This window comes from Macaca thibetana, chromosome 1 (genome assembly GCF_024542745.1).
Source record: "Macaca thibetana thibetana isolate TM-01 chromosome 1, ASM2454274v1, whole genome shotgun sequence".
Classification (NCBI taxonomy): domain Eukaryota; kingdom Metazoa; phylum Chordata; class Mammalia; order Primates; family Cercopithecidae; genus Macaca; species Macaca thibetana.
The window spans coordinates 7,637,725-7,658,683 of record NC_065578.1 but is presented as its reverse complement, the minus strand read 5'-3'; the positions used below and the strand labels follow the sequence as shown (position 1 = coordinate 7,658,683).

At 39.8% G+C, this 20,959-nt stretch overlaps 1 protein-coding gene across 1 annotated transcript in view; it reads left to right on the top strand.

Moving 5' to 3' along the window:
- RERE (arginine-glutamic acid dipeptide repeats) overlaps positions 1-20,959 on the top strand; it is a 392,536-nt gene that overhangs the window by 195,562 nt on the left and 176,015 nt on the right. The window contains 1 exon segment of the mRNA XM_050787836.1: positions 10,851-10,955. Coding sequence (XP_050643793.1) covers positions 10,851-10,955 — 105 coding nt within the window.

Sequence of the window (20,959 nt, the reverse complement as noted above, 5' to 3'; positions counted from 1 at the left end):
GCTGGCCTGGTGGTGCAGTGTTGCGTGTGTGTGGACCTGCTGGCCTAGTGGTGCAGGGTCACTCGTGTGTGTGGACGCGCTTCCCTAATGGTGCAGGGTCTCTTTGCTGTCACTTAGTGATCTGGCCTCGCTCTTGGCAGCAGCACTCACCGTGACAGAAGCTTTGATTGTCCCATTAGTCCCGTAAAATAGAATGGGATGGCAGTGCCCCCAGCAGTCTCTGTTTATTCTCTTTCTCTTCACCAAGGTAGATTAACTTAAAAAATGTTTGGGATGTATTTGGTGGGAGATGGTTAAAGTTAAGCTTTAACTTTTTTTTCCAATTTTCTTCTCATAGTTTATGCACAGAGTTTATTCTTTCTCCATAGTTATAAACCAGTACTACTAAAAATAAATTCAATTTTGAGAGAGACACAAATAAAATAGTCTGTAGGCACATGAAAAGGGATCAAATAAATGTAATGAAAAAAACCATGGGGAACAAAAAAGAAAAAAGAAAAAGACTGATCATGTTAGTGCTTAGCACCATTCTTCTTGAAGATCAAAGGGCTCAGTTGTGTGGATTCATCTGGTCGCAGTAACTCTGAGGGGGCTCTTGCCATTCCATTCACTCAGGAGGAAACTGATGTATAAGGTTTTCTTTCTTTCAAGCTGGTGCTAGAGTTGGGTTATAAAGGAGGAGAGAGAGCTTTATCCTTTAGCCGTGGTAAATCAAAAGGAAAACAAAATGCCCTGTAGCTTCTTTGTAAATTGTGAGATTATAACTTTTTCCTACCAGAGTTTCTTCCTGTAAGGAAATCTGAGCCCTTCGCAGTTGTAGAAATGTGTTGAGGTCCAGCATTAACTGCATTGCTGTCAGTTCTGAATACTTGACCTTGGCTGTCCCTTGTCTCTACCTTTCAAGATAAGTTTCTACAGCTGCTGATCTTATTTCATCACACGTTATCAATAAGCACCAAAGAGTAAAGTTAGCATTTTGAATAGAGTAGTTTTTGAGTTCTGTTTATTCCTGGGTAAATATTTTTGGCTGGCATTGTGGTATAATAGACTGAAGTTAGAAGACTTGGGTTTGAATCCTGGCTCTGCTGTAGCCTTGTGACCAGTGTCAAGTTTTTTAACGTTTGAGCCAACCTTTTGACAAACTTATTCAAGGTCACATGACTAATGACAGAATCCTGAACCAAACACACACATCTGGTTCCACATCCAGTATGGTAAGGAGTGTGAAAGTAGTCCCTCAAAGAGCATCTCATGCCCTAGTAACATGTATAGTACACTCCATAGCTCATTGAATTTCTGCTGAGTTCTTAAAAGTATAAGGGGAAGAAAAGAATAAGTGAAATTAAGTTTAATTTTGTACTGAGTTAATGATGGTGTAATCACTCAGCATGCACTTTTTTTACTGTTTCTCTGTGGCCCGTTGGAGGAGTTAGGGATTAGATACTTAGATTCCTTCAGGTATATGGAGAAGAGTTCAGCTTAGGGAGCCATCTCAACGCGCTCTAAGAATGAGCAGATAAACTTGTAACTTGTAATTTGTTTTCTATGCTACTTTTTCTCCCCTAAGGATAATGTTTTATTAATGATCCAAGGATCTGGAGTGATTGCTTTGTGATTGGACTGAGGACATGTGACCTGGGGAACATTCTCGGGTTTATTGTGCACTCACATCAGTGCATTCTCCAGTATTGATTGTGGAGGGCAGCAGAGGAGATCGTAAATGTCGACTTAAGGGCTGTTTCTCAACTTTCTGAATATCTGCTTCCTATTTCAAGGAGTCACTGGGGAAAAAAATATCCTACTGCAGGTCAGGTTATAGGCTACCATTTTACCCAGGGGTTCCTATTATAGGAAAATGCCTTAGGATGAATTTTCTGGAAGACCAGGGCCAAGGAGCCCTAAATTAGCTGTTTGAGGCTTCCAGTCTGTTTTTTTTTTTTTTCCATCCTAAATTAATTTATCTCCTTACTTTGTTATGAGCAACTAGTATCATGTATGTGTTTAGGGCTGGAAACAGATTAGTTACATCTGTGGACAGTTTCCCAACCATTTAAAAATCCTTTAGTGGCAGGGCACAGTGGCTCACGCCTGTAATCCCAGCACTTTGGGAGGCCGAGGTGGGCAGATCACCTGAGGTCAGGAGTTCGAGACCAACCTGGCCAACATGGCAAAGCCCCGTCTCTACTAAAACTACAAAAAATTAGCCAAGTGTGGTGGCTGGTGCCTGTAGTCCCAGCTACTAGGGAGGCTGAGGCAGGAGAATCGCTTTAACCTGGGAGGTGGCGGAGGTTGCAGTGAGCTGAGATTGCGCCACTGCACTCCTGCCTGGGTGTCGGAGCGAGACTCCGTCTCAAAAAAAGAAAAAACCCTTTAGCTCCTGCAAGTTTCTTAAGGAGTTTCATGGTGTCTCACAGCTCTTAGTTTTGCAGTTTAAGAATCCTTTTCTGGCTTTAATCTACAGTTGTTTTTACATGTGAAATAACTTTGACCTATAACATTTTTATTGTTTTGTCTATACATGCTTAGTACATTAGACATCATAACCTGTCAATTCCTTTATTTATTCATTCATCATTTAACACTTTATTAATCTACTAGTAGATGAAGGGCTCTATGTTTGGTTATGGGAACCTACCCATTAAGATATTCCGTCTGCCCTAGAGTATTTCATAGTATTTGAAAAACTTTCTTTTATTTGGAGCTATTTTTAGACACACAGCAAAGTTACAAGTACTCAGGTTCAATATATCCCTCCCCTAACCTAATGTGAACTTCTTCTACAACTACAGTACAGTTATCAGAACCAGGGAATTAACATTGATACAATAGCATTAGACTAAAGATGGTCTTCGAATTTCAACAACATCCTCGTTGTTGTTCTAGGATCTTATATGGGATCCCACAATGCATTTAGTTATTTCTCCTTAGTCTCCTGCAGCGTGTAATAGTTCTCCAGTCTTTCCTTGCCGTTCATGACCTTCCTTGGTATTGTAAGTATTATTGATCAATTATTTTGTCAAATGTCCCTCAATTTGGCTTTTCTGAGGTAAGGCATTTTGGGCAAGAATCACAGAAATTATGTGTTTCTGAGTGCATCTTATCATGGGCTTCATGAGGTTGATAATGTCTAATTACTAGTGACATTGACCTTGTCCACTTGATGAATGTGGCGTCTGCCAGGTTTCTTCACTGTAAAGCAGCTTTTCCCCGGTACTTAATTAACTTGGGAGATACTTTGAGACTATGCAAATCATTTATCTCCTTAAATTTTCACCCAGTGATTTTAAGCACCTATCAGTGGATTTCATCTGTAAAAGTTACTACTGTGAAGCTTGCCTATGGTGGTTTTTCATTTTTCTTCTTTTCTTCTACATTTATTAATTGGAATTCCACTGTAGTAAAGAAATCTCCCTTTTACCCCATAAATCTATCTGAGTATTTACATCAGCATGAACTTACGGATATTTATTTTGTTATAATTTATTATTTTTTGTTTTATTACCCAACTTTGGCCATTAGGAGCTACTTTTAGGAGCTACTTCAGATTGGCCCCTGCATTTTTCCAGCAAACCTCCGTATTTTTTTGAGCACTTTCTTATTTTCTAGCTCCACAAGATGTTCTCAGACTTGTTTTCTATTTTCCAACCTCTAGCGCTGGAATTAATCATTCTCTGAGGAGCCCGGGTTGCCTTTAGTGGAGAGCAGTGTTTAGAAACCAAGATCTGGGTCTTAGGCATGTATATTACTACTAGGTGTCGTTGTTTCTAGATCCAGTTAGCAAGCAGAGCTAGGATGTATATGTATACTCACCTATGCCTATTAACTTCCCCTAACCCCAGACTGTTGTATTAATTTCAATTCTAGTCCAACACTAGAAGATTTTATTTTATTTTTTTTGAGGTGGAGTCTCGCTCTGTCGCCCAGGCTTGAGTACAGTGGTGCGATCTTGGCTCACTGCAAGCTCTGCCTCCCGGGTTCATGCCATTCTCCTGCCTTAGCCTCCCGAGTAGCTTGGACTACAGGCACCCGCCGCCACGCCCGGCTAATTTTTTGTGTTTTTAGTAGAGACGGGGTTTCACCGTGTTAGCCAGAATGGTCTCGATCTCCTGACCTTGTAATCCGCCCGTCTCAGCCTCCCAAAGGGCTGGGATTACAGGCGTGAGCCACTGTGCCTGACCTGCTTGCCTGTTTTCTTAATAGAATGTTTGGTCTTTCTAAAAATTTAAAAGTCTGATAGGTGAGAAGTGGTATCTCCGTGTTTTTATTTTATTTCACTAACAATGAGTTTGAACATTTTTTCATATGTTTGAAGGATATTTTTGTCTCTTTTTTTGTAAATTGTCTGTTTATGTATTTTCTATTGGTTTTCTTTTTGTTTTACTTTTAAAAAGTGCTTTATATGACTGTGGTACATGGCAATTGTTGCAAATATTTTTCTCCCACTTTTGTTAGTTTTCATTTACTTTTATTTATTGATTTTTTATTGTATAAAATGTATTTTTATCTAATCAAATTTATCAGTCTTGTATTGCCTCTGGGCAATAGTTAGATTTGAGTCATAGTTAGAAAGCCTTTCCCTACACCATATTTAAAGAATAATTCTACCCAGTTGTTCTAGCACTACTAAATAAACGATCTGTGTTGACTGTAGTGGTTTGAGATGTTACCATTGTCATGTCTTGCTTTCCATATGTATTTTGTACTTGCTCTTTTGTTTTGTTGTTCTATTGTCTATTTATGTACCAGCACTACACTTCTTAATTACAGAGGCTTTATAGTATGTTTTAATGTGTGTTCCTCCCTTTTTTAGTTATTTGTTTTTCCATGTGAACCTTAATATTTTTTTTTATTTCAGAAAAAGAAAGCTTGTTGGTATTTATGCTGGGATTGTATTGGATTTATTAATTAATCTGTGGAGAAATGCCATTTTGAGTAGGGGATGTTTTACCATTTGTTCATGTCCACTTTTTTGTCTTTCAGGAGTGTTTAAAAATCTTCCTTGTCACAGATTTTGTACAGTTTTGGACTTTTTTCCCCCTAAGCTAATAATCTTTTTTTTTTTTTTTTTTTTTTTTTTTTGAGATTAAGTCTTGCTCTTGTCACTCCTGCTTGTTGTGGCACCATCTTGGCTCACTGCAACCTCTGCTTCCTGGGTTCAAACGATTCTCCTGCCTCAGCCTCCCAAGTAGCTGGCATTAAAAACGCCTGCCACCATGCCCAGCTAATCTTTGTATTTTTAGTAGAGACAGGGTTTCACTTTGTTGGCCAGGCTGGTCTTGAACTCCTGACCTCTTGTGATCGGCCCACCTCGGCCTCCCAAAGTGCTGGGATTACAGGCGTAAGCCACCACACCTGGCCTACAGACATATTTTGAACTCTATCCTGTAATAATAAAGAATACACATTGAATTATGTATCTTGCCACCTTCTCAAAAATTGGTCATATATTATATCACAGAAAAAAAAACATTTGATTAACATGCAATAAAACTGTAGTTTACTAAGAAAAACAAACAACAGAAGGTCCTTTCACCTGGAAATTTAAAACTTCCTGTTAAGCAACTCCTGGGCAAAAGGGGAAATACAAACTAAAATTTTATATAAAAAAATATATATAAATATAATTTTTTATCTTTTTTTTTTTTTGGCCAGGCATGGTGGCCCACACCTGTAATCCCAACATTTTGAGAGGCCAAGCTGGACAGATTGCTTGAGCCCAGGAGTTTGAGACCAGCCTGGGCAATATGGTGAAACCCTATCTCTACAAAAAATTGTTGGGTGTGGTGGCACATACCTGTAGTCCCAGCTACCAGGAAGGCTGAGCTGGAAGAATCACCTGAGCCTGGGCAGTTGAGTCTTCAGTGCACTGAGATCAAACCACTGCGCTTCAGCTCAAGCGACAGAGGGAGACCCTATCTCCAAAAAAAAAAAAGGCGGCGGCCAGGAGTGGTGGCTTGCACCTGTAATCCCACCTCTTTGGAAGGTTGAGGCAGGTCATGAGGAGTAAAATCCCGTCTCTACTAAAAATACAAAAAGTTAGCTGGGTGTGGTGACACGTGTCTGTAATCCCGGCTCTTCGGGAGGCTGAAGCAGGAGAATCACTTGAACCTGGGAGGCGGAGGTTGCAGTGAGCCGAGATCGTGCCACTGTGCTCCATTCTGGGTGACAGAGCAAGACTCTGTCTCCAAAAAAAAAAAATTTATTATTAATAATTTATTTTATTTTAAATAATTTTTTATTAAGACTCCATCTTAATAATAATAGCTTTCAACAGATTTGCTGCTGTAAACATTCTGTGTATGCTGGTGCACTTCGTCATGAGTTTCTTTGGGGTTTGCTCATGCCTGGGGATACAAGAAGACCCTCCCAGTTATTGGTAGTTTTAAGGGAATGAATTTCTAGGCCACAGTTTTCATTTGTATTGTCTCCTTACATAAGAGGGACTCTCTTGTCTCTTCTTCATCCTCTTCATATAGCCGCCTCCTCTTGGTAGCCAGAAGACCCTTCAGATGATGCTCCAGGTGTAAAACTCCCTGGGGCCCCACTGAAGGATTACTGAAATGAGTCATTTCCAGGACGCCTTTTTTACTGTTGAATGAAAGGGTGCTAACACATGGGGCTTCCCTGTCTTAGTTATATTTCTGTTAACAATGAAGCATTGCTTTAGATACAGGGTATACAGGACTTTCGAAGGCTCTGAAACTGGGTATTTCAGCAAGGTGGATGTGGTGGCAGTTTTCTCTTAACACTCTCTCCTCATCTATTCTGTAAACAGTGTCAAATAATGTCCTACTTTTGACAGAGATCATGATGAGAAAAGGGCTCTGATAAAAAGTACTGAATACTTAAAAAATCATACCCATACTTCTGCACACATATGCACACATTTTAAAAGGTAAACACTGTTCACGAGGTGATTTGTAAAATATTTCAAATGGATGCTACCCAATCAGAGCCAATCCTGGTGGTCTTACCTGGTTATGGAAACCCTTTCTTCAGCTCTGCTCAGTACTCAGTGTTTGAGGGCCGGCTAACTGGCAAGATTACCAACTTTAAACAGCTACAGCTATATGGTAATGGTTCTCATTGTTTTACTTTCCTCCAGTAGTTTTTTAATATACAGTACAATGTGGATTTTAAGTGTACATTTTCATAAATTTGTTTGACCCTAAACAAGACTTGGCATATTCCCCTCATCTCAGGAAGTTCCCTCAAGATCCTTCCCTCTCAAAACCTCCCACCCAGAATCACCAGCTGTTCAGGTTTCTCTCACTGTAAGTTATTTTTTCCTCTTCTAAAGCTACGAAATCATGCAGTGTAAACTGTTTTTGTGTCTGGCTTCTTAATACTCAACATTTTATTTTTAAGAATTGTCCATGGTATTTTATGTATCACTAGATGTTTGTATTTGTGTAGTATTTTATTGTAAGATCTTTGTATTTGTGTAGTATTTTATTGTACATATATACAATTTATTTACCTGTTGCTGGACATTTGGGTTGTTTCTAGGCTGTTATGAATAAACCTTTCATGAATAACAGCAACAATAAAAATGTACAAAGAAGGAAATAATAAAGATAAAAACAAATTTATGAGGAAGAAAACTTAGATGTAATTAATCAAATTCTTTTTGTTTTTTAAAAATTTAATACCTTATTTACAAAATACTTTGTGACCAGCTGGGATTTATTCAAGGAATGCAAGGTTGGTTCAGTTTTTCACTCTTTTGATAGCATATATCAAACTGTTAAATCTAAAGGAGGAAAATAGTCAATTTTTCCAATACTATGATTATGGTTTGATTGTTTTTAAAACTGGTGTCATGTTTAATAAGAACACCTGGGAGACATTTCCACTGACATCAGGGACTAGCCAAGGATGTTCACTCTTTTCCACATTGTATTAGAGGTACAGTGCAATTAGAGGCATAAGAAAGGATAAAAAAGTAAAAATGTTTAAATATCAATACCTTTCATATACACGAACAGAATCAAATAGAGAAAGAGCTTGATGGTAGAGAAAAATCCCATTTACGACAACTTCATAGTCATTTATCAGATGAAATGCTTCTATTCCTATTGCTTTTGGCTTTCCGTAAGCTAGTAGTTTTGCCCTCCACAGGAGACATTTGGCAAGTCTTGAGACATTTTTTATTGTCACGAAGAAATGTGTATGGGTGCTACTAGGTAGAGGCCAAGGATGCTCTTAAATATCCTACAATGTACAGGACAGCCTCTGACAATAAATAATTATTTAGTACAAACTGTCGTTAGTGCTGAGATTGATAAACCCTGCCCTAAACATACCTAATTTCCAGTGTTTGTGTTTAGAGTTATGGGTTTTCTTTACCTTTAATTGATACATCATTAATTACTCCAGTTTAAGAGTGAAATAACAAAGAATAATAAAAGAAGAATCAGTTTTCTTTAGTAATGGACAATAATAGGAATAACTTAACTTTACATAGCATTGTGTAGTAGAGTTTTGTAGGCTTTGTCTTTGTAAGTGCAGTAGGTGTTACCTCTATTTTACTGATAAAGGAACCTATTTCTTCTGGCTTTCAGGGATTAAATCACCTTGTATGGATGGGTAGTTAGTTTCAAAGTGAGCCAGTTGTTCATTTGTGAAAAAGATCGTACCTGCCTTTTCTTTCCCAGAAGCTTGTTTTAGTTCTAGTTAAATACTAGAGGAGGCAGTTCTGGGCCTGGGAAGTTGATTCTTAGTCTGAGACTATTTTTCCTTGATTTGGATCTTACTATCTACAAATAGTAGGTATGAATATTATAGCACTTTGAATAGAACTTTCTGCTGTGATGGAAATGTCTTGTAAATCTGTGTTGTTCACTATGGTAGCTAGTAGCCATATGTAGCTATTTAAATTTACATTTGTTAAGATCAAATAAAATTTTGAATTCAGTTCTCAGTTATATCAGTGTTGTTTCAAGTGCTCAGTAACCCTAGAATACTTTCTATTCTATAGAACTATAGATACTTTCTAATCTGTAGTTCCCAAAGGGACTTGATATCAGCAGCATTGTTATTTAATTTAAAAAATGGAGATGGGGGCTGGGTGCAGTGGTTCACACCTATAATCCCAGTGCTTTGGGAGGCCAGGGTAGGAGGATCACTTGAAGCCAGGAGTTTGAGACCAGCCTGGGCAACCTAGTGAGACTACCATCTACAGCAAATTTTAAAATTAACCAGGTGTGGTGAGTTGGGATCTCACTAATGTTGCCCAAGTTTGTCTCGAATTCCTGGCCTTAAATAATCCTCCTGCCCTAACCTCCCAAAGTGCTGGGATTACAGATATGAAACCACTGTGCCTGGCTGACCCTGCTTTGGTTATAGGGTACTTAAGCACTTGAGGGAAAGAAGAATCTTGCTTTTTAATTTCTTGATAGGAAGTGAATGAATGAACCCATGCTGATAACCCCTCAGCCAGCTTCTCTTCCTAACACTGTGGCCATTAGCTGGTGTGTATGTTGTTACTGTGCATACTCATGGAGTTCTTACCACAACAGATAGCCTGCTCAAGCAGTAGAAGGCCACATCCTGGAAGTATGCTGCACGGCTTTTGGTATGAAATGGGAACTTCTGGTCCTCCAATTCCCTCTAACCTCACTGTAGCCTTTGGCTTCCACCTAACATTAAAGTGACGGCTGAGGGAGTTAAGAGTTCTTTTTTTTTTTGAGACAGAGTCTCGCTCTGTCGCCCAGGCTGGAGTGCAGTGGCCGGATCTCAGCTCACTGCAAGCTCCGCCTCCTGGGTTCATGCCATTCTCCTGCCTCAGCCTCCCGAGTAGCTGGGACTACAGGCACCCACCACCTCGCCCGGCTAGTTTTTTGTATTTTTTAGTAGAGACGGGGTTTCACCGTGTTAGCCAGGATGGTCTCGATCTCCTGACCTCGTGATCCGCCCGTCTCGGCCTCCCAAAGTGCTGGGATTACAGGCGTGAGCCACCGCGCCCGGCCAGGGAGTTAGAGTTCTTAAGCCTCCCCTGCCTCTTTGGGAATCCTGGAGTGAGTGTGTGTGTGCACGTGTGTGTTTGTATTTGGAAGTTAGGCCTCACCACGTGATGTAATGCTTCTGGCATTTACATTGATACTTGGTACATGGAAACATTGCTTAAGCCATTCTGTAGTAAGTATTGTAGAGTTTTCAGCTGCAGGTTGGTTTAAGTGGTAGATGAACCTGAAAACTCTACTCTGCTTTATTTTAGTATTTCTATGGGAAAGTGATTTCTAACTTATAGCCATTTAAAGTTACCCCAAAATTTGAGAACTTCTTGTATATTGGGGCCCATGTTTATATAAAAAAGTTAAAATTTCTCTAGGTTTTAATTTCCAACTAACTTTATTTGTTGCACATTATAGGAGAAGAAAAATACTGGCCAGAAGCTGTATTCCAAAGACATGTCAAATATTACACATTTTAGCTTTAAACAGTTATGCTTTCTGCCTATCATAACATAGTAGGGAAAAAGGCTCATTTTTTTTTTTTTTATGATTTAGAAAGGCTTTAGGCTGAATTTTTCTTACTTTCACAATGGTTTTAATTTTTCTCCGTTTCTACTTTAATATTTTTTCTCATAGTCCTGTCTCTAGTTTATCTTTGTTGTTTCAATTAATTTTACTTTATTAGTAAAATGGTGATATAAAGCAGTCAGATTACACAGGTGTACAGTGAAGCAGTCATGAAACAGCTGAATAGGTAAAATGAAGTGTGGTGTTTGTAGCCGATTCTCCATGCACATGGACCTAGTTCAGTGCTTCCTCTACCCTTACCCTCCAGGTTTGGTTAGCAAAAACAGTGGAGGGTATTACTAATTATTTTTTTTCTCTTTTTCCCAGAGGGAAGTGTAACATCTCCCATTTTTCTGACATATTTGCTGCTAGAGAGTTCAAAGCCCGAGTGGATTCATTTTTCTACATATTAGGATATAACCCTGAGACAAGGTAAGTGAGTCACTTGTGTCCATTCATTGAGAACTCTTTTCCTTTTCTCATTTGTGTGTGTGTGTGTGTGTGTGTGTGTGTGTGTAGTTTATGCATCTGGACATACATACACTAGTAACATACTTAAAAAAAAAAATGACTCCAGAGTCCTTCAGTAAACTTCTTTGGAAGGAGTTGTAATTAATGTCTTCGACATCTAAAGTGGCTTTTTGTTTGCTCTTTAGTTTTATTCGGAAAAAGAAAAATGAGAAAATTTGGGTTGAAAGAAGATGGGATAAAGATACACTTTTAGTTGATCTGTATTTTGGATTAACTATTAAGAATTGGTAGATTATTTCCCTCATTCCCATTCTGTCAAGCCTTCCATAATACCATATTGAAAAAGACTAGGTAATTTTGGAAAGTTTGTTGGTTACTCATTTGTTTTGTTCACTCTTGGTAATAAAACTCCAGGAGCGCTCACTGAAATATCTTTAGTAAGACTGCTGGTATAAGTCAGACACATCTAGTTCTCAAAACATCTTGGTAAGATCTATGTAACAGTTTGAATTATTATTTTTTTTAATGAGAAGCAGTAGGGTCAAGTAATTCAACAATTTTTATGTCTGTCATAGATGCTACTTTAATGTAGCACATGGAAGAATTTTTATGAGTGTATGTATTCATACTTGCTCTGTATTGATCATGTGACTGCATATTTTACTAAGGATTTTAAAAACAGGATATTAGCAGGTGATCAAGTAATATATGCTCTGGACACCCAAGGCATGTTTATACATGTGAAGGTTTAGAAAGAAAGAAAACGTCCATGGCCAGGCGCAGCGGCTCATGCCTGTAATCCTAGAACCTTAGGAGGCCACAGTAGGAGGATTGCTTGAGCGCTGAAGCCCAGGAGTTTGAGACCAGCCTAGCTAGGCAGTATGGCATGACCTCCCCTCTCAATAAAATATAAAGTAAAAATTAACTGGATGTGGTGGGCTGCACCTGTGGTCCCAGCTACTTAGGCAGCTGAGGCAGGAGGATTGCTTGAGCCTGGGAAGTCAAGGCTGTAGTGAGCTGTGTTGGCACCACTGCACTCCAGCTTGGGCGACAGAGGGAGACCCTGTCTTAAAAAAATAAATAAATAAAATAAGTAAATAAATAAATAAGTAAAAGATACTTGGCTCAAAGAAGTTAGCAAAAGAATTACATTAAGCATAAAGGCAAAATGGGTATCATTTTATTGAGAACATTTTTCTAGAGGACTCTCAGAAACCATATGTAAAACTTAGAATGTTGTTGGGTAGTCAACCTAGCGGGTAAAAGGGAACTTTTTTTTCTTGTGGTTTTATGAAGCTGCCCACAGCTCTTTTGGGGCTCATGTTAGTGTATCTGTCTGTTTCCCTCCCTCTCTTCCTCTCAATATTAGGTGCTAGATTCTAGACAGCATCAGACTGCTGCTAGATAGCATCAGAAGCTAGATTGTAGATGGTGCTTGATGTATGGATAGTAACATAATGCTCATTGAAGAGTACCTTTTCTCCTTTAGAAAACTATGATGCTTGGCCAGGTGTGGGTGGCTCACGCCTGTAATCCCAGCACTTTGGAGGTGGAGGTGGGCGGATCATGAAGTCAGGAGTTCGAGACCAGCCTGGCCATCGTGGTGAAACCCCATTTCTACTAAAAATACAAAAATTAGCTGGGCGTGGTGGCCCACACCTGTAATCCCAGCTCCTCCGGAGGCTGAGACAGGAGAATTGCTTGAACCCTGGAGGCGGAGGTTGCAGTAAGCCAAGATTGTGCCACTGCACTTCAGCCTGGGCAACAGAGCAAGACCTCCATCTCGAGAAGAAAAAACTATGATGCTTGAGTTTTGTTTTGTGTTTTTCAAAAGTATGCCATGTTCCAATGATAAAGAAGCTGGTCAGTGGTAATATTTCATAAGCCTCTTATATTTTGAAATGTTTATTTTACATACACATTTATTAGCTTCCTTCTCATGTCTTTCTGTTGTCCAGGTAAATTGTAAAATGCTTGAGCTTGGATTTCTCTCTAGATACAAAGGAATTGGATGTTATTTTAGTGATACTGTGTTTATTTAATCACTTGATAGTTTTCCTGTTGCACAAGTGATATTAATTAACTGAAGTAGCTTTTGTCTTTTAAGCTCTCAGGTTTGTAACAACTAACCAAAATTATTTTTTACAAATGTAAGTTACACATGTTTTGTTGAATGCTTATTAAAGTAATGTGTAACTTACCTTTGTAAGCCAGGCACTCACACAAGTTCTTCTCTTATTTTTCATTGTGTATTGCTGGCCGTCTTTCAGGGCAATACATCCCATCGGGTTTGTTTTAAAATATGGATGCAATAAGGAACAGAGAGACATGATGATAGCAGCACACTTACAGGATCTGCATCCTGAATCACTTCTCTTAGTGACCTTTCTAGTCACCACTGATTTTCGTCTACACTTGGTTCCCTATGTCCACCTTCTGCTTTGTGTGTTTTATGTGCTTGAGTAGTGTTGGGTGAGTTGAATTGAACAAATACTTAAGTGCCCATTTATAAATAAACTTTGAAGCAAATCTCAAACTTCTCACAGTTGAAGTGTAAAGGCCGTCGTAGACATTTGCAGCAGTGGAGCCAATGGAGCCTACTGCCTTGGCTTGCTGGTGTTATCCTGAACATTTCCTCATATCCCTGAAGTTTGGGGTTAGCGGTATAGTTCCCACAGCGGCTCAAATGATCCAAAAATGCCTCTGATTTAACAGAGTATAGAAAAACTGGCTATGCACAGCCCAATTCTTAGAATTGCCAGGGTGCATACCCTTGCAGAATTTACCTCTGTTTCTGTCTTTGTTTCAAGTTTGTGAGGGAGGAGGCTGTGTGATAAGCCGATTTCCTATCTAGTTTTCCCCCAGTTTTAATGAGTAGAACTAGTAAGTAGTCATGGCTACATAGTGTACTGTATGCTGACTCATAGTGCCCTGAGTTATTTAGGTAAATATGTAAGTTAATGTGGAAAGGAAATGCCAAAGTTTTTCTAATTGTGTGATGGTCCTGTGAAATACTGCATATAAGAAAGTCCACTGGAAATTTAAGGAATGGTGATTCCATGACTGCAGGCTTTCATGACTGTTGTCCTCCCCTTAAATAATGCAGGAACTTTAAGTGAGCAGTTGAAAGTAAACCTTAATATGGAATTGTTTATTTCTCAGAGCTAATTTTCCAATAGTAGTTACATGTTGATTTATGTAATTTTCCATACTTTATTAGCATATTGATCAGCACTGAAAGTTTGGAATTTTTTTCACATTTATTTGCATAGATCCTTTTTAAATTTCAGTGTACAGCTTCATTTTATTGTTTTCTCTAACCTGGTCATTATATTTCTGAATGTTGTGTCTTGTCAGGGATCTGTTTTTTGTTGTTGTTGTTGTTCCTGGTGGATTACTGCTTATTGAACTAATAATGTGTGATCGTGGAAAACAGACTGGCTGTTCTGTACTCTAGAGTTTGTTGCCTTTAACATTTGGGGAGAATGGATTTCTTGGTAATTGTCATGGAATTAGGCCGGGCGCGGTGGCTCAAGCCTGTAATCCCAACACTTTGGGAGGCTGAGACGGGTGGATCACGAGGTCAGGAGATCGAGACCATCCTGGCTAACACGGTGAAACCCCGTCTCTACTAAAAAATACAAAAAAATACTAGCCAGGCGATATGGCGGGCGCCTGTAGTCCCAGCTACTCGGGAGGCTGAGGCAGGAGAATGGCGTGAACCCGGGAGGTGGAGCTTGCAGTAGCTGAGATCTGGCCACTGCACTCCAGCCTGGGCGACAGAGCGAGACTCCGTCTCAAAAAAAAAAAAAATTGTCATGGAATTACTTTGTTATTATCAGGTGTAAACTTATATTTCATTCTTTTTAATCTAGAATACTTATTAATATTGATAAAGCATCTATAGTAATATAGATCTATACTCTTTTATCTCAAATTCTGAAATATGAAAGTTCTGAAAATCTAACAAATTTTATGCCACGGTTGTTGCCAAAATGCATTTGATGGCTGAACCTAACCTGAACTGATAGGAGGCTATTTATATTTTTAATTCAGTTCACTTTGTGTGAGTTTGTATAAGTTTTACTCTAAAAATACTAATATGATAGAATATGGATTATTGCTTGAACACTGCTGGGGTGTTACATGCTGTGATATATTTGCTGTAGTGCTAAAATAAAAATTCTGAATTCTGGTAAACCTCTCATCCTAAGGATTTTAGATAAGGGATTATGACTATATTACTGCTAGCCATGAAATTTAAGTAACAAAACTGATTTTTTTGTTGGTTTGTTTTGAGACGGTCACACTCTGTTGCCTCAGCTGGAGTGTAGTGGCATGATCAGGGTTCACCACAGCCTCAACTTACCTGGCTCAGGTGATCCTCCTGCCTCATCCTCCCAAGTAGCTGGGACTGCAGGTGCATGCCATCATCCCTGGCTCATTTTTAAAATTTTTTGTCTAGTTGGGGTCTCACTATGTTGCCCAGGCAGGTCTCTGAATCCTGGGTTTCAGCGATCCTCCCTCCTCTGCTTCCCAAAGTGTTGGGATTACAGGTGTGAGCCGCTGTACCCAGCGGGAACAAAACTTAATTGAGCAAAAATTTGGGGGGCATATTTTTTTGCCCAAGTGGAATACAGACTACTAAAGGACTGTGAAAAATGAGAGAGCCTTAAATCTAATGTTGGCCTGACTTTGAACCCTGAGGTAATTGGGCTTTGCTTTTGGAGTTTGTTTTTAACATTTCTACACTCAGGGAGCGTTCAGTTTTGCACATGTGAACAAGATTCATCCCAGATTTACTTCTGTGGTGAGCATACTCTGCAAAATAATGTCACTGTGTTCTCAGTTTGTTTGAAGGGTCTGATCCAGAGTCTGCCAAGAAACTTAATAAAGTCAATAAATTTCAGCTCAGAAGTCTTCATAAATAAAGCCAGTTAGGCCTTAGGTGCATTTGGCTAAAACACCAGTGTTGGTGGTTAAACTAAAATATAAAATAGATTGGTCTTAGCTTGCAAAAAGAGATGAGCATAGGGATGTGGTTATATGCCTCTCTTTACTGTCCTTAGTTGCTTTTTTCATTTGTCTAACACCTTCTAGGCATTTAATCTGCTTGATCCTTCCAGCCATCTGGTAAGATCTCTCCTCTTGGATCTGGGTGGCCTGGGTTCTAGTCTTGTGCTGCTGCTTCATCCTCGTGTCCATGGGTAAAACATGCACTTTCTGGACTCTTTCTGCATCAGTAAGATGGAGATGATGAAAGCTACCCTGCAGAAAACTTCTGTAAACTGTCCGATTTTTCGTTTCTTCTTGGGAATTGCAGAAGTAATTATAAATTTTCTTTTAGAGACAAGGTTGAAAAATACCAATTTTTTTTTTTTTTTGAGATGGAGTCTCGCTCTGTCGCCCAGGTTAGAGTGCAGTGGCACGATCTCAGCTCACTGCCTCCTGGGTTCACGCCATTCTCCTGCCTCAGCCTCCCGGGTAGCTGGGACTACAGGCGCCCGCCACCACACCCAGCTAATGTTTTGTACTTTTTTTTTTTTTTTAGTAGAGACGGGGTTTCACCGTGTTAGCCAGGATGGTCTTGATCTCCTGACCTTGTGATCTGCCTGCCTCGGCCTCCCAAAGTGCTGGGATTACAGGCGTGAGCCACCGCGCCTGGCCTTGTTTTTTGTTTTTTGTTTTTTGTTTTTTCAGACGGAGTCTCGCCCTATCGCTTGGTGGAGACTACAGGCATACACCACCACACCCAGCTAATTTTTGTATTTTTAGTAGAGAGAGGGTTTCACCATGTTGGCCAGGATGGTCTCGATCTCTTGACATCATGATCTGCCTGCCTCAGCCTCCCAAAGTACTGAGATTACAGGCATGAGCCACCGCGCCCAGCTAAATTTTGTTTTGTTTTAATCCTGTAAAGCATTAAATCCAAAAGCAAAACATAAACTACTTTCCAAGATGTCATGATTCTATCATACCGTTAGCCATCTGGGTGATTTGCTGTTTTATTGAGAAATGGATTGGGACTTTTTATAGCAAACGAATCTATCCCCTATAGCAATTAAGTTTTGCTAGATTTTTGGTTGTTTTTTTTTTTACCCCATCTTCCCATCTCTCTACTTCCAGCAGTTCAACCATGGGCCAGCGCCTTCTCTTTTTTTAACACTATACTCTGGACCCCTTCTGGCTGTCTACGCTTCTTCCTGGGAAAAGATCTCCTTTCCTTCCTGTCTGTGAGTTAGGAGGGAAAGGAAGTAATGGTGAATGGAGTCCCAGTAAGAACAAAAGATATGATAATGGCCATTGGAGACGAAATGGCTTTATCTTCCTGATAATTAAGCATGAATTTTCCCAGGCAGCTGTTCTTTTATTTCCCCTTGCCAAAAGAAACGTTCTTTAGGCTCCTGAAGTGCATTTAAGGACAGTGAAGAAGGCATATTATTTAAAATGGAACATTTTGTATGGATGCTATCTCTCACTGTCTAATAATGTCTCATAAAAGTGTCAGCGGTTTCATCAGAGGCTTGGTCTGTACTGCAGAAACACCGAATTATATTCTTGGTTCTTTTGTGTTTTGCATACTAGTCCTCTCTTGCCGGTAAATGGGAAAACAAGTTGAGGGCTCATATCTGATCTCCGATCTTATCTGGGGAAAATGTTCATGATCACCTACAGTCTTCTGCAGCCTATCTGCTTTTCTCTCACCTCTTCTCATCCTTTTCTCCCTTCTCCTCTTCCTCTTCCTAGGGTATAGTTTTGCAGCAGTATTGAGGCTTGTATGTTATTATGATTATGTTCAGGAGCAGTCATAAACTGCAGGCGTTTGCAGGGACTATACTGTGTCTCCTAGACTGACAACCGCAATAACGTTAATAATAGCAAGAGTTAAGAGTTAGTGCAGGCCGGGCGCGGTGGCTCACGCCTGTAATCCCAGCACTTTGGGAGGCCGAGGCGGGTGGATCACGAGGTCAGGAGATCGAGACCATCCTGGCGAACATGGTGAAACCCCGTCTCTACTAAAAATACAAAAAAAAATTAGCCGGGTGTGGTGGCGGGTGCCTGTAGTACCAGCTACTCGGGAGGCTGAGGCAGGAGAATGGTGTGAACCCGGGAGGCGGCGGAGATTGCGCCACAGCACTCCAGCCTGGGCGACAGAGTGCGACTCCGTCTCAAAAAAAAAAAGAAAAAAAAGAGTTAGTGCGGTAGTTAGAATACTGTGTGCATTTTATTTGGTTTTAAAACAGAATAGTTCCTTGCAAGTAGAGTAGAAGACCTTTATTAACTGAATCTTTTGAAAGTATGTTGTCTCCCTGAAGCTCTTTCACACTCCAATATTTTGTGTATTTCCTGTGAACGCGGGCATTTTCTTACCTAACCACAATACAGCCCTCAAAATCAGGAAATTAACAATGAAAATATTATTACTGTGGTTTTCTCAGACCCCATTCCCATTTTGCCAGTGTCCCCAATGAAAACCTACAATAAAAGGCTCCTGTTTGGCAATATGGATTTAGTTGTCATGTTTGTTTAGTCTCCTTAAATCTGGAACAGTTTGTCAGTTGCTTCTTGGCTTCATGACCTTGGAAGAGAATAGGCCAATTTGTATTCTGTCCCTCAGTTTGCATTAATGTTTTTTGTTGTTGTTGTTGTTTTTAAATAGCAATGGAGTCTTGTTATATTGCCCAGGCTACAGTGAGGTGGCTGTTCATAGGTACAGTTTAAGTGCACTGCAGCCTAGATTAAGTGATCTTCTCCCCTCAGTGATCCTCCCGGGCTCAAGTGATCCTCCTACCTCAGCCTCCCTAGTAGCTGGACCACTGGTGTATGCCACTGTGCCCAGGTGTCCCTCAGTTTGCATTTATGGTGTTTCCTTATTATTAGATTCAGGTCATGTATCACAGAAATTGTGTGTTCTTTTTTTCTAGATCCTGTCAGTATACAATTCTTACTTGTCCGGTTGCTGGTAATGTTCACTTCGATCAGTTGCTGAACCTGGCGTCTGCCAGGTTTTGCCATTGTACAGTGTCTCTTTTTCCCTTTGTAATTAATAACCATTTTATGGGAGGTTGCTTTGTGAATGTGCAGATCTCATCTTCATCAAACTTTCGATTTATTTATTTAGTGGACTAATGGCCTCCTATTTTATTTAATTGTTTATAACCTGCTACTGTTGTTACTCATTTTGAGGTCAGATTGTCCCAGCATTTGGAGAATGATATTTTAAAACCTAGATTTGGTGCTAAGTGTGCTCATTACTTTGTGTTGTTGCTCTCTGGCCTTCTGAGAAACAGCGAGGGAGTGCGTGTGTTTGCATCTATCGCGTAGATAATGCACACATTTGCACCTATAGTTCTGTGTATATTCGTAAGTTCTTATGAAATTCTCCAAGTTCAGTCCAGTACTACAGAATTTCTGCTACTTTATTCCCTTTTCCTTATTTGTAACACTCTCCTTTAACATTAAGAAACCTTATTTCATTATCTTTAATGTCTTTATTTCCTAATTTTCTGTCACTTAACTCTGCTTTGTAACATTGGGACCATTTTTTTTTCTCAACATAAATCTTTATGCTTAAGCGGAAAAGTTAACAATCTAAAACACCTGTATTTCAACTAATTCGAATTTGAGACATTCTAAAATTTACGTTCATTTGAGTAACAGTTCCCTTTTCCACTCACCACAGCTAGTGGTCTTTGTGTAGCTTTTGAGGATGAGCAGCTAGAGCTGGATACAATCTTTTTCCTGTTTGCTTTTGTCTGCCATCACATTTGAATTCTCAAAAACATTTACCTGAGATGCAAATACTGGAGACAGTTGAGAGTACATGTATGTTTAGAAAACGCAGCCTACTGAAGTTAAGAGAACTTTAATAGGACAAAAGCCTATTTTTCATTTGGTCATTTGATTTGATCATTTCAAAAACCCTTTGATCATTTCAAAAACCCTTTGTCAGATAGCATCTAGGAATGTTATCTGGAACACTGGAATAACACATAACTGCAGGACTGAGCTCCGGAGAATTAAGAGAAACTGAAAACTAAAGCAGTAAGCTGATCCTTTAGTAGCTCATGGTGAGGCTGGATTGAGTTCATTAACATTTTCCAACCTAGAAGGGAGTAACAGGGAAACCCATCTGTTTAGAGTTGGGATTCTGGGCCCTCTAAAATACGAGAATTCTAGAATAAGAAGACAATATAAAAAGTGGTCTCGGCCGGGCACGGTGGCTCAATGCCTGTAATCCCAGCACTTTGGGACGCCGAGGCAGGCGGATCACGAGGTTAGGAGATTGAGACCATCCTGGCTAACACAGTGAAACCGCATCTCTACTAAAAATACAAAAAAAAAAAAAAAAAAAAATTAGCGGGGTATGGTGGCAGGTGCCTGTAGTCCCAGCTATTTGGGAGGCTGAGGCAGGAGAATGGCATGAACCTGGGAGCAGAGGTTGCAGTGATCCGAGATCGCGCCACTGCACTCCAGCCTGGGGGACAGAGCCAGACTCTGTCTCAAAAGAAAAAAAAAGAAAAAGTGGTCTCATGCCAGTAAACCCCTCAAGATACCTGGCAGAAGCATATGTAAAATTTTTTTGGTGGGTCACACCCTCATCCAAGATCCTGTAGGATCCCCACAGATAAAATATCCTTGAATGCTGAGCTCACCATCAGAAATATCGGAAGAAACCATGTGCCGTTAACTATGGTCAGATGAGACAAACAGCTAGATCTATACCCAAGAACTTCAAATACTGGAAACTTCAGAAACAGACTGTGTAAAAGGCTTAAATAAAATATCACTTTTATTTCTCTCTCATGTAAGCAGAGTTTGAAAGGAAGCACTCCTAGACTAGGACCTCACAGTCATCAGGGGTCCACCCTCTACTAACTTGGCTGCAGCTGTTCTCTTGTTTCAAGGTGGCAATGTAGTGGTAGCCATTACATCCAAATTTCAGCCTGGAAAAAAGAGGAAAT